Source organism: Nicotiana sylvestris, chromosome 12 (genome assembly GCF_000393655.2).
Source record: "Nicotiana sylvestris chromosome 12, ASM39365v2, whole genome shotgun sequence".
In the NCBI taxonomy this organism is placed as follows: Eukaryota; Viridiplantae; Streptophyta; class Magnoliopsida; order Solanales; family Solanaceae; genus Nicotiana; species Nicotiana sylvestris.
In genome coordinates, this window is record NC_091068.1 from 96,853,583 (window position 1) to 96,867,499 (window position 13,917).

The 13,917-nt window shown below is 35.6% G+C and overlaps 3 protein-coding genes across 3 annotated transcripts; 2 read left to right on the forward strand and 1 right to left on the reverse strand.

Moving 5' to 3' along the window:
- Positions 1–815: 815 nt before the first annotated feature.
- On the forward strand, positions 816–5,065 carry LOC104231579 (eukaryotic translation initiation factor 3 subunit E). The gene is made up of 8 exons (XM_009784589.2): positions 816–1,186; positions 1,920–2,074; positions 2,302–2,529; positions 2,665–2,786; positions 3,103–3,322; positions 4,114–4,256; positions 4,455–4,592; positions 4,707–5,065. The coding sequence occupies exons 1-8, from the start codon at positions 976–978 to the stop codon at positions 4,804–4,806; spliced, it is 1,317 nt and encodes a 438-aa protein (XP_009782891.1). The 5' UTR covers positions 816–975; the 3' UTR covers positions 4,807–5,065.
- A 1,102-nt stretch (positions 5,066–6,167) lies between these two features.
- On the reverse strand, positions 6,168–9,271 carry LOC104231578 (cytokinin dehydrogenase 1-like). Its single transcript, XM_009784588.2, has 5 exons — positions 8,608–9,271; positions 7,298–7,425; positions 6,931–7,191; positions 6,581–6,843; positions 6,168–6,495 (listed from the first exon to the last, which is right to left on the reverse strand). The coding sequence occupies exons 1-5, from the start codon at positions 9,269–9,271 to the stop codon at positions 6,168–6,170; spliced, it is 1,644 nt and encodes a 547-aa protein (XP_009782890.1).
- Positions 9,272–12,488: 3,217 nt separating this feature from the next.
- LOC138883421 (uncharacterized) lies at positions 12,489–13,527 on the forward strand. The gene is made up of 3 exons (XM_070164107.1): positions 12,489–12,860; positions 12,912–13,132; positions 13,236–13,527. The coding sequence occupies exons 1-3, from the start codon at positions 12,489–12,491 to the stop codon at positions 13,525–13,527; spliced, it is 885 nt and encodes a 294-aa protein (XP_070020208.1).
- Positions 13,528–13,917: the final 390 nt, after the last annotated feature.

Consider the following 13,917-nt stretch of genomic DNA (forward strand, 5'->3'; position numbering starts at 1 on the left):
TTTAAATCATTATGTGTCATTATTAACGTGCAACACACGTTTATAAATACTAGTATAAGAAAAAGGCAAATACACTTAATATAAAGTTGAGTTTTCAAATTCTGATCTCAATTAAGTGAAAACAAACGGGACTCAAATAAATTTCTGTCATCTACCTATGTTTTGGTTAACAAAGTCAGTAGACACTTTGCGTAAGTAGGAGTCAGGGGTGGTTTGGTAGGAGGTATTAGAAAAAATAATGCAAGCATTAATTCTGTGAATTATTAATACCTCGTTTGGTATATTTTTTCAACCTTTGTATAATTAATACTTGTATTAGTTATACATTACACTTGATATTATACTATGTATAAGCAATGCATAAGAAACCATGACATTAGTAATGCAAGAGTTTTAATGCTTGCATAAACATGGGGAAAGACCTAATTGCCCCCCTCAAATCCCTAATAGTCTTTCCCCGTATTATTAGCAAATAGATTTCCTCTGTACACTTTGGCCATGGAAAAGCACAGTTAATTTTTATCAATAAAATTATTTTTTATAGCTAAAGTTAAAAATTATGGAGGGTACTTTTGTAAACACCCAATTTTTAAAAAATTATGCAATGCTTTAATACACCAAACCAAACAGTGGATAAAAAATAATTTCAGCATAACTAATATTAGCATTACTAATACCAACATTACTAATATACTCTGTTCAGTACTATTGTTATACCTCCTACCAAACGACCCCTTACAGTTTTTCTTAAAAAGGTTTAAAAAAAAGAGAGAAGGTACTACTCCTATTTAAGTGGGGTGAAGGTAACAATAATCAAATGTCAAGGGTGTATTTCGACAATATATTCTAGAGAGGAAAGCAAAACCCTAAAGCTACTGAAAACGTTCTACAGATCCACTTTCCCCCTTCTCCTACAATACAAAGCGGCGAGCTTTATCGCTGCTACCTTGAAACTCAAATCCAATAACAAAAATCATGGCGGCGAAGTACGACCTGACGCCACGTATAGCGCCGCAACTGGACAGGCACTTGGTTTTCCCGTTACTGGAGTTCTTGCAAGAGAGGACATTGTACCCCGATGAAGATATGCTTAAGGCTAAGATTGAGCTTCTTAATCATACTAATATGGTTGATTATGCTATGGACATTCATAAATCCCTTTATCATACCGAAGATGTCCCTCAAGGTATCTCCTTTTTTTTTTCTTTATTTCGATGTGTGTTTTTACATATGGGTCCACGTATTGGCGAATGCTGATTAATTTGTTTCTTTACTAATCTTGTTGCCTGTAACCTTTTCAGCGTAAAGGGTCTTTTGGCGTTTTTGTAATTTTGATTGATATGGTCTCTAGAAGTTGTTCATCATAAAAGAAGGGTTTTAAAGTGTTTTACTATGTCTTGTTTGATTATTGCCTTTTTGGAGTTCTTTGGAGGTGTTTTTGCTAATCTAGTCTATTAAGGTTCTTGGAGTTGTTTAGTTGTTTTTGCTATAATATAGTCTTGCCCCAGCCACATGGGCATACCTCGACCATTCCACCAGTACCTGCTAACTCCCAGTAGCATAGGTGTCGAGTGACTATCTCCACCAGGGCTTAAGGCAAACGAGAAGAAATAAACGTTGTGTTTTTTGCTTATTGTCTGCTGGTATTTTCGTCATAGTCTCCAAGGCTTGCACCCATTCTTTGACCACTAGTCTAGAACCTTGGGTGTTTGACGTGGTAATTAATTTTAAGATTGTTGTCTATGTTCTCTGTTTAGTTTGAGGTCTATTGTCTATATAGGCAATATGCAAGATTAAAGCTAAGTTTGTGCTATACACTTAAATATAGGAGATGTTTTGTATGAGCAGAGGTGATTTTAGGGGTTCCCTTTGCATGTTTAACTCTGCAATACATTTTGATAATGTTGTTGGTTATTCAGAGATGATGGAGAGGAGAGCTGAGGTTGTGGCAAGGTTGAAAGCACTTGAGGAAGCTGCAGCCCCATTGATTAATTTTTTGCAGAATTCCAGTGCTGTCCAGGAATTGAGAGCTGACAAACAGCACAATCTTCAGCTGCTCCAAGAGCGGTACCAGGTCAGTGGGGTTATTCTGGTTTACATAATATGGAATTTCTTGTATTTGAAATACTTACTGGGATACAAGATACGTAGGAGATTGAATACTAATAGAAGTTGTCCGACAGCTAATATTGTGAAGACCTTTTCCTATTTGATTAGTGATGCTAAATGGCTCTTTATATAAGAATACCCACTGTTCTCTCTTCTTAATAATTGGTTAAAGTGATGTTATGAATTCTGCAGATTGGTCCAGACCAGATAGAGGCATTGTATCAGTATGCCAAGTTCCAGTTTGAATGTGGAAACTACTCTGGTGCTGCTGATTATCTTTACCAATACCGAGCCTTGTGTACAAACAGTGACAGGAGCGTCAGTGCATTGTGGGGAAAGCTTGCTGCTGAGATACTAATGCAGAATTGGGATATTGCACTTGAGGAACTCAACCGCTTGAAGGAAATTATCGACTCGAAGGTAATATTATGCATATGCTGAGTCCGCTATCTGCGTGTTTGAGTTGATCTTACAAGTTGGAATATTTAGTAAGGGAACTTGAATGATGCTCCTTTTTTGTTTCTAAGTTTACTAAGAGAGTCGCACGTCTTGCAGAGTTTCTCGACTCCGTTGAATCAAGTTCAGAATAGAATATGGCTAATGCATTGGAGTCTATTCATCTTCTTCAACCATGACAATGGCAGAACACAGATCATTGACCTATTTAATCAGGACAAGTATGAGACTGTACTTCTATTACTCTCCCTTGTAAATTCTTGTTTTCTTTTGCTGCACCTTTTTGGCTATTCCCATATTGTTTCAGCTAGGCGTCTTTTCTAACACTATCACTTACAGAGTAAAGAGAATGATGTCAGGAAATATTCTAGGGAAGTTTATTCACTCTGAGTCCCCCCCCCTCCCCAACACACACACACACAAGTATAGTATTTTTTTGTGTGCGCACAGCTGAGTTATGTTTGAAATATCTTCTTTTGCTGTGATAATCTGGGATACTATTTGTGCTTGAGCTTCTAAATCATGAAAATCTTGCAGGTATTTGAATGCCATTCAAACAAGTGCTCCCCATTTGCTACGATACTTGGCGACTGCATTTATTGTGAACAAGCGGAGAAGACCTCAATTTAAGGACTTTATAAAAGTTATTCAGCAGGAACAATACTCTTGCAAAGATCCCATCACAGAGTTTTTGGCGTGTATTTATGTCAACTATGACTTTGATGGAGCACAGAAAAAGATGAAGGAGTGCGAAGAGGTGAGCTTTTGCGCCTAGTTTATCTGCTTTGATGCGTGCTTAACATCATAGTTTTTCTTCATTTCTTGTATGTCAAATGTAGAAACTTCAGTTGCTGTAATTGGCTTTAAGATAATTTATGAAATGAGGTTTTTGTTTTGAACTAAGAGGACTACTCTTATGTATTCAATCATAGGATTCTACTCTTAGCTCTGATCAGTATTCAATAGTAGTCTGTAGCTGTGGTTAAGTAGGATGCTTCTTCCAGTTTCTATCATAGGAAAAGGTAGAATTTTATTCCGCTATAATTGTTGACGGAAAGATAGTCATTTTATTTTGCGAAAAATCTTCCTATTTTTATTCCCTATTTGTTACGTGGAATATTTTATTATCTTATGCTTTTTTTATAATATAAATAATTTTCTTATCTTTTACTATTTTAGGTATTGCTATAATTTAAACATTAAAAACCAGTAATGCATTTATTTAGGATGTTATAATGTTTAAGTAATGGGCATGGATATTACAGTGGGGCAATGTTTTGCAAAATATTGTGTTATATTAATCTTTTATTTTTTCTGAAAAACATGGATTGTTTTCCTAAAACTTAAAAATCAATCATCCAAAGCTACGCTCTCTGGTAACTTTCTGAAAGAGCTAGCTCAACGTTACCTTTGCATAATACTCGTAAGTTTGGTACTTGAACATTCTAGTTTCTGTTACCTGTAGCTAAGTATGTTTAATATAGCCTGTGAGCTTTCCTTTTAGAATGCAGTTGTTTCCCTCCTTTTTAATACGGATGTCACATGCAGGTAATTTTGAATGACCCATTTCTGGGAAAACGAGTTGAAGAGGGCAGTTTTTCCAGTGTGCCATTGAGGGATGAATTCCTTGAAAATGCTCGCCTTTTTATCTCTGAGACCTATTGTCGCATTCACCAACGCGTTGACATGGGGTATGTAGCTAATGCTTGAAAGTCACTTCTACCATCAACAATTTTTATATCTATTTGGTTTGCTTTCTACCCTCTTTCCCCTTGTATTTAATATTCTGTATCCCCCTTTATTACCCATGGATGTTGGCAGTATAGTTGCTTGCGGAAGGAGAGCTGTGCCCATTTAGTCACAATTTTCTTTTGATTCATATATGGCAGGGTTCTAGCTGAGAAGCTAAACTTGAACTACGAGGAGGCCGAGCGATGGATAGTGAATCTTATTAGGACCTCAAAGCTTGACGCTAAGATTGATTCCGAGTCAGGAACAGTTATAATGGAACCAACTCAACCAAATGTGTAAGTTTGATGCAGATGTATTAACTCTAATAGATTAATGAAAGCAACTTGTTTTTAACCCATTTTATCGTACCTGATTTATAATGCGTTATCTTTATTGATTGTCTTGTTCAGGTATGAGCAGCTCATTGATCATACCAAGGCCCTTTCTGGTCGTACTTACAAATTAGTCAGCCAGCTTCTTGAACATGCACAAACACAGGCTGCTCGCTAGTTTGGTTGAGAAAGTCAAGCCAGTGTCAATTTTTTGCATTGCTCCCATGCGGTCTTATTAACCTTTATATTCAAGAATGTTTTTTCACTTTTGTAATGCCTAGATTTTCCTTGGAGGAATCGAGATTCATGGTTCATTAAATATCTTGTCTCACTATTCTTTATCTTCATCTCCATCTGAAGTGGAGCACCTCTGTATGTGTATACTCGTTTTGCCTGGGAGATTTTTTTTGGCTGTAATGCCTAGGTTTTATGGTTCATATGATGCTTACTCATTGCACTTTGTACTGTCTATAGGTTTACACAGTTTTCGAGAGAACTGGGGACATCAGTAGCAATTGTAGATGTTCTATGGTATTGCAAGTTAAGCTTCCTAATTTTAGCTCCATCCTACCCCACCTTAGAAGGATCACCTTCTTCAAACTAGCTTGACCCGTAACATGTAGGTCGATGGTGACTCTACCACCAAAACAATTCTCTCTATTCTGAAGATTCAGATAATGTTTCTCTCTTTAGCTTCAGTTAATGTTTTTGGCGCTTGCCAGGAGTGACTGAGTTGAGTATACTGATATCATTATGATCAATTAATGGAAGGACTTGGTTGGAAATTCTTCTTGCCTCTCATTAGCTCGTGTTGCCCCCATTTTTGGTGTCTTAGTCACCCTTTAATGGCTGGCTCACTTTGACACGTCTTCATTAGTGATCGCCTAGAGTCCTCTTCCATCAATTGGTACATAAGGCATCGACCATACCTCCCTGGGATAGCCTTTTGTGTAGGAACATCCCCAAGATCCGCTTGACAGAGTGGTGCAGGCAAAATAGCTGAGCGCTCTATATAACACGCCTCTGTCGCAAGGCATTTTATGCAGTCTAATGTAGAAAGGAAAGAAGAAAAAATTTAACATATGTATATATGCACTGTATCTATCTGACGTATCATTTGACTTGGCAAGAATGGAGGGATTCACTTAAGAATGTACATTTGTTCATTACACTTAGGCATGGCACTGATGTTCGGGCAGCATTTCTCTTTTTATCTGAAATGTCTGGCATTTATAAATGCTTCTCTAGTATGCGAGTCAGCAAACTTATAATTTTCTGCAGCTTTAACGACCGATGGTACAACCACAGCTATAATTCTTTCTTTAGAGAATTTGGTTTGCGACTGACCTCAGTAGCTAAATTTGTTTAGCCAGCATTACCATCTTTGTAGTATTTTCGATAAACAAGTCTTTGCAAAAGAGTAGTACAACAGTTATACTACTAACTACATATATATATATGTACACTTCCAGTTTGGATCATTATGTCCATATCTAAAGTTAAAAACTCTTGTGTACCAAGTTATTTATTTTGAAGAGGTTATTGTTGTTCACAGGCTTCTGCCCTTCTGAAAATTCTCTGGCCAGGAGCAAGCATTGCCAAAGGGTCATATGTGGATTTCCTTCTAGCAAATGGTATCCATTGTGGGCCAAAGTGATCTTTCCACTCTTCCTGAGTCTTGTAATTTGGCAAATATTGTTTCATTCCAATATTTATTTTTTCACAAAAATTTAGTATCCTTTTGTTCTGAGCAAGAATATGTCTTAGTCCATCGCTGCCTGTTGAAGATGGCATGGCGGAAGATAGGAATGCGATCAGGTAGAAAACATCTTCGTCAGGGGTAACCATGGATGTTCCTTTTCTCCACCTATAACAGAAATTACCCCAGATAAACTATTAGGACAATGCATATTTCTCTAAGTAGATTGATAATTTATGAAGAATTTTATTACTTTGATTTGTTGACAGGGTAGATGAGTAAAGGACCATTGCTAGTGTCAGTAAGAATCTTGCCAAAAACTTCTTGTGCAAATTCAAGAATCCTGCTTTTTGGTATTAGAAGATTTAGCCATGGATGAGGAACATCCCACAACCCTTTTTCTTGGAGTTCCATCTCAGAGACATGCACTCTGTCGAGGAATTCCACGTAGGAGACTTCTGATAGGAACAGCGTGGATCGCATAAAGTTCAACTTTGATAAGAGGATATCAATGTTCTGTACATTTAGGAAACATAAGTTAATATTGTGAACTTGTTTAGATTATGCATAGTTGTCTAAGGCTGGAAGTTTGATATACTTTACCTGATCAATACTATCTGTGTCTTCTGGATTGAAGTATTTGGCAACTTCTAGGCAGAACAAAACTCTACCCTCAGAACTGAAATTGCTGGCTAGAACTGAATCTTTACGATTGAAACTAGACCTCCAGCTATTCAATAATCCAGTTTGGTTGATAATGACAAACCCTTCAATATAATCAAATGTATCCTGAGTTGATATCAAATGCTCTTGATCATTGGAAAATATGGCAAAATCTGAATACAGCACTCTAATCCACTTGACCTGTCAATAAGTAAATCTTAGCTATGCTAAATGAGCTTGTTTTTTTTCCCTTCGTTTTGTTCCTAAAGTAATCTTACTTCTTTGGTAATTGGAGTTCAACCATTACCTGTTTAGGTGCTGTTTCAAGAGCAATCCTTGCTCTGGTAATAATACCAAATTGCCCCAGTCCACCTAGTACACCATGAAACAAGTCTGCATTCTTCTCCTCCGAACAAGTAATCACCTCTCCTTTACCTACAACAAGTATTTTTTACTATTCAACAATTTTTTTGTCTTAATTACCACCTGAAGTTGACACCTTTTATTCAGTACACGCCTGAACTATTTTTGATCTTAATTACCCCGAACTTGGCTGTTTGATAGCCTTCGCCGCCCCCCTGAATATTCACACGGCAAAGAGAGCGGAGGCGTGTGAAAATTATGAGAAATGAAAAAATCAACTTCCAAGTGAGATATTTTTCAACAGTTAATTTGCAAATAATTATATATAACGAATTTTTTGGTTCTAACTGTGTATTTTTTTCTTACTTCTTAATATACCACACATATTTTACATCAATTTTAATTTTAGTTTTTTCCTGGTGCAATCTTACGGTGCATTTTTCCTTTTCGCCAAATATGTATATTAAAAAAAAGACTTGAATAAAATCAATTAATTTTAAATAGATAATCCCCCCCCCCCCAACAAATAATCGTGTTTCAAGTATGTATTTTATTTTATTTTATTTCTTCCTTATATACAAGATATTTATTCTAACTGTTTAACTTTAATCTTCATTTTTTTTTTCTTCGAGAAATCTATAAAAAATCCATTATTTTTAGTGAACAACAGTTTTTAAGCTAAAATAGTGTATTTCAACTGTGTATTTTTGTATTTCATCTTTAAATGCGATGACGATTTATTTCAACTGCATATTTCTTTTTCATTTTTTGGGTGAAATATGTATAAAAAGAAATTGGGGTGAAACTAAATTGTGTTTAGCTAAATAAAAAAATCCTAATATAATAAAGTCCCAAACATGTTTTCTTCACAAATTTGGCTTGAAAAATGATTTAAACAGTAAAAATATATATTTTATTATTAAAAAAAATTACCTGGACAAAAAATATCTATGTGACAGGGGTAATTAAGACCAAAACTAGTATAGGTTTGTACCAAACAAAAAGTGTCAAATTTAGGGGGTGCCGATATATTATGCCAACAAAATATAATAAAATGGAGGATGTGAAGGTTTCCAATATTTATGGTCCAATAAATGGGTGATCAACTTATGGCTTTAAGCAGAATTGTCTTATAGAAGCACTTTTTATGTTTACCAGATGCGTATATACACGAGTAAAAGAGCCCATAAGCTAATTTGACCAGGCGTATAACCTTACTCAAACACCCTCAAAGATGGTTGTGCATGGACATACCAGTGACAACTTCAAGTTGTTGGACGTTATTGATCTGGGGTCCATGCCGGAAAGCTTGTCCACTGATTCCAGCATTAGACAAAGTGCCACCAACTGTGAGGTGAATATAATCAGTCCAAGATTTAGGCGCAATCCCAAGTTTAAGACTTTCATGCAGGATGTTTATCCAAAGCTCTCCAGCAGATACATCAACATAAGGTACTTCTCCAGTCTTGAATTTCATTGCTGGTGTTTGTAGTGATTCCATACTAATCACTAGTCCTTGATAAGCTTGAGACTGGCCTTCTAAAGAATGGCCATGGCCTCTAGCAGCAACAGTTATGCCAGTTTTGGAACCCATTTCAAAGATAAGTTTTATAGTGGAAGAGATGTCAGAAACTGATTTTGGGTACAGAACTGCTAATGGGAGGAAGTGGCATCTATTACCAAAGTCTTTGGCTGCATGTTCTAAGTTGTCAAAATTAAGGTACCCTTCAAGTTGTAATTGTTTCAATGATAAATAGTTCAGTGAGAAACTTGAGGAGGTAGAAACTGCAGGGGTGGCAAACTGATGATTGTTACAGCAGAGTTTATTTTTGTTGCTTGAACAACTGCATAGTATGAATATAAGCAATTTCAGGAGCAAGTCATTTTGCTTAAATAAAAAATGGGGTGGTAATTTCATTCTTTTCAAATAAGTATGAAAGGGAAGTTCTAGTGGAAACAAAGGAAAGCTTGTTTTTTTAAATACTTCACCTTTTGTTTGAGAATATGCAGATGTGCTGAATGACTTCAAGAAAGGAAGGGTGGTGAAGAGAATATATAGGTGTATGTCTGAGATGTCACTTTCAATGAGCCGGGGTCGATCAGAAACAACTTCTCTACTTTCACAAGATAAAGGTAAGGTCTGTGTACACTTTATCCTTCCCAGCTCCCACTATGTGGGATTACACCGGGTTTGTTATAGTTATTGTTGTTGTTGTTGTTGTCTGAGATGTCACAATCAATGAGCTAGGGGTCTATCGAAAACAACCTCTCTATCTTTACAAGATAGGGGTAAGGTCTGCGTACACTCTATCATTTCCGGATCCCACTGCATGGAATTGCACTGAATTTGTTATTATTGTTATTGTAGTCGTATGAGATTTCACTGTCAATGTTGGACGCTTATAGTCAAGGACTGTCATGTTTGTATTGTTTGCAAATAGATACAACATTTACAACAATCAATGCCTCACTCCCTCCCAAGGTGGGTCCGGCTAGATAATTTCTCACCATGTTACTTCATATAAAATCATCTCACGCTATTATTTGCAAATGTATGCTTTGAGGAAATTTATCCGATTTAGCCTCAACTTTCTTATAAAAAAAATAGAAGAGGAAAATTTTACATATTATTAAATTGTCGTTAATCGAAATGGATTGTTGATTTCATTGTACGGCCTTGGACAATCTTGATGTTATGAGGCAGATTATGTGATTGAGCTAGACTTAGGGTGTGTTTGGTGTGAAAGAAATTATTTTTCATGGAATATATATTCCTGAAAAATGAGTGATTTTATCACTTATTTTTCCTTGTTTGGTTGGTGAGTAAAAAATTTTTTTCGAAAAATATTTTCTATTGTTTAATTAGAGAGTATACAATATTTTTTAGGAAAATAATTTCTTATTCTACTCTCCTCACCTCCTTTCCCCAAATCCCATGTTTCCGTGCTCTCCCCCATCCCCTACCCCAAATACCCAATATTTTCAGGACTCTATTTCAGGAATTTAATTATTCTTTTAAAAATTCACACAAATCCAAAGAAACTCATCTGCTGCTTTATTTTTTCATCGCAAAAATAACGTTGAAATTTGTGCTCCATAACTAAAAAGAAAATACAGTTTTTTGATTGAAAAAGAAAGTACTCATTCTACTACATGAAAAGAAAGTACTCATTTTATTGAAATGAAAGAAAATACTTTTTACTACATCATGAAAAAAAATACTCATTTCGTTGAAATAAAAAAAAATATTTTTTCTACATCATAAAAAGATAAATACTCATTTTGTTGAAATGAACGAAAATACTTTTTATTACATTATTTTGTTAAAATGAAACAAAGACTTTTTTTACATTATGAAAGAAGTATATATTTTTTAAAATAAAATAAAATAGTTTTTTAAAATCATGAAAAAAAACTACTCACTTTGTTGAAATGAAAAAGAAAGTATTCTATCTACAACATAAAAAAAAGTACTATTAATAATATTTCTATTTAGGGTGGGGTCAAAGGTAGAGTATGGGATGGGTGGGTGTGGAGTGGGGGTGGGGCTGGGTAGGGATAAGGTGGGCAGATGGGTGTGTGTGTGTGGGGTGGGGTGGGGTGGGGTGGGGGGATGGGGAATAGGGTGGGAAAAGTTGAAACAGAATTTTAAAAAATATTTTCTATTCTCTTGATAGTGAAAATATTTTCCTCTAATTGGAGGAAGGAAAATGAGTTCCCGAGAAACATGTTTTCTAAAATATTTAAGCTAATCAAATATGAAAACATGAAAAAAAATTTCCTTCATGCCAAACACACCATTATTGTTCATTTCTTAACATTGTATCAAAGCTAAAATTATTCTTGTTCTTTTGTTTTAAAAATATAATTATTCCTATTCTTCGTTAACCCAATATTAAGCCTTAGGACTCTTCAAAAGTCCAGCCTTGGGCATACCGGTACACCGGGGGTGAGAGCATTAGATTGTCCCCACATTAGTCGAGGGTTTGAGCGGTTGTCTCTTTATATGATCTTTGTATACGGTAAAATCGGAGGGTCCTATTTTTGGTCATACTTCGTAAGCACGTTTCCAAAAGCTCGAGGCTATGGTCGAGATTCACACCCGAGGGGCTACCGACGTCCAACCTCGGGGCAATGCAGATCGATAGTTATGGTCAGTGTTTTCAAAGGCGTTATTGGGGCGAGTACAGGGCGAGTCCCGGGGCGGGGCGCACTGAAAATGCACCAGGGCGATAGAAAAAGGCGAAGTTCTTTCGGGCGTACGCACTATACACTGGGGTGCACGCCTAGGCGAAATGCACGCTTTCTTCTGGGACTTACGCCCTATGGAACTTAGCCAAATTAGGAACAATTTATACAATTCCCAATATTTTTTTCAACCCTTTCACTTTTACCCGCACAAGACTTACCAGAAGCAAATAAAAAGACCATACGGTGTTGACTTTTCTGTTTCATATTAAGTCCACAACTCCAAAGGTATAACTTAATCTTTCTTATTACTTTTTTGATTTTTTTGTTTCTTTCTGCTTTATGCCCATCTACACTTCCTTTCCAAATAGTTTAAGTAGAGATTATCCATCATTGAATCTGATTTTCTTGTTCTATTGTAATTGTATAATCGGTATTTCATAGATTCATATGTGGTTCTTCCAATTGTATGTGCTCCTAGCCTCCTACAGTAAAAAAATTTACTGGTTGAGATTTAATATTCTTTTTGTATTTTAATCCAACAGTACTTTATTTGCTTGTTTGGAATTCTTAATCCAACAATGCTTTACTGTAAAAACTTTACTTTATTTGCTTGTTTGAAATTCTTAATCCAACAGTACACTTAAGCCTATTTAAATTTAGTTGCCATGATTTGTGGGCATTGTCATGTTTGCTTCAGCTTTCTGTACCAACTTGATCCCGATTCAGTAATTTTTAAAGAACTAAAAGTATTCAGATTTATCTGTTGTACAAAATTCAAATAACGAAATAAAGAAACGCAAAATTAGGAAACAAAAAATGTTCTCCCTTTGTAAAGGAATTTTATGAAATTTGAAGTTCAATAATGTTCTGTTGTATGTAGATTTTCTTCTAATAATTTACATGTTCTTATCTCACTTTTCTTGTAGGTAAGCTAAAACGTTACAATGGATGAAGAGGGCTCTAAAAATGCAAGGAAAACAGATGTTGCATGGAAATATTCAATCATGACCCTGAATGAGAAATACTTTCGAAGCAAGTTCTGTAATCAACAAATTAGTGGCACAATTAACAGATTGAAGCAACATTTAACAGGCACCCACAAAGGGATAAAACCTTGTCCGAAGGTACCGTATGAAGTAGCTGAAGAATGCAAGAAAGCATTACTAAAGCTTCAAAATGTAAAAATCATAAGAAAGGCTACTTTGGAAGAAATGCGAGCTGTTGCAACTGGAAGTGATAACATGGATGGTGAATCAGGTTCTTCTCCAACTATGAGCAATTTGCCTTCAAAGGCTAGAGGTCCGCTGGATGATTTTGTTAGTACTCAAGCAAGACAAGCTACTTTGAACTCCAAATGGAAAAAATAGGAAAGAAAAAAAGTTTGTCAGCGAATTGGTAGGTTTTTCTTCTCAAGTGGTATACCATTTAATGTTGCAAATGATCCGTACTATTTGTCAATGTTTGAAGGAGTTGCAAATTATGGTCCGGGTTTTGTACCTTCTTCAATGCATGAGCTAAGAACTTGGATACTAAAAGATGAAGTTACAAATATTAACAAGATGTTAGATGAACATAAGAAATCTTGGAAGTAATATGGTTGTTCAATTATGTCCGATAGTTGGACAGATGGAAAAGGTAGATGTTTTATCAACTTTCTAATTAATAGTCTCGCGAGTACTTTTTTTTTTGAGATCTATTGATGCATCGGACTCTATAAAAAGTGGTGAAATACTTGCGCTGCATTTAAATAAGATCATAGATGAAGTTGGAGAAGAGAATGTTGTGCAGATAATAACTGATAATGGTTCTAATTTTATTAATGCTGGAAAAAGAATAATGGAAACTAGGCCTCATATTTATTGGACTCCATGTGCAGCGCATTGCATTGACCTATTATTAGAAGACATAGGAAAATTGAAAATGCATCAAGACACACTTACAAAAGCAAAAGAAGTGGTGAGATTTATTTATGGACATACATGAGTGTTAGATTTAATGAGATCATATACAAATAATCATGAACTTCTTCGTCCTGCTGTTACTCGCTTTGCTATAGCATATCTCACACTTCAAAGCATTCAAAAGCAAAAACAAGCTCTTAGATCTATATTTTCTTCTGAAGCTTGGAATAAATCTGTTTGGGCTAAGAAACACGAGGAGGTAAAAACGAGAGCCATAGTTCTGTTTGATCAAAATTTTTGGCCATATATTGCTTATTGTGTGAAAAGTGTTTCCCCTTTAGTGAGTGTTTTGAGAGAAGTAGATTCAGAGGAAAAACCATGCATGAGATATTTATATGATTTGATACATAGGGCTAAGGAAAAAATAGCCTTGAATTGTGGATATACTGAAAACAAATATGCTCCCATTTGG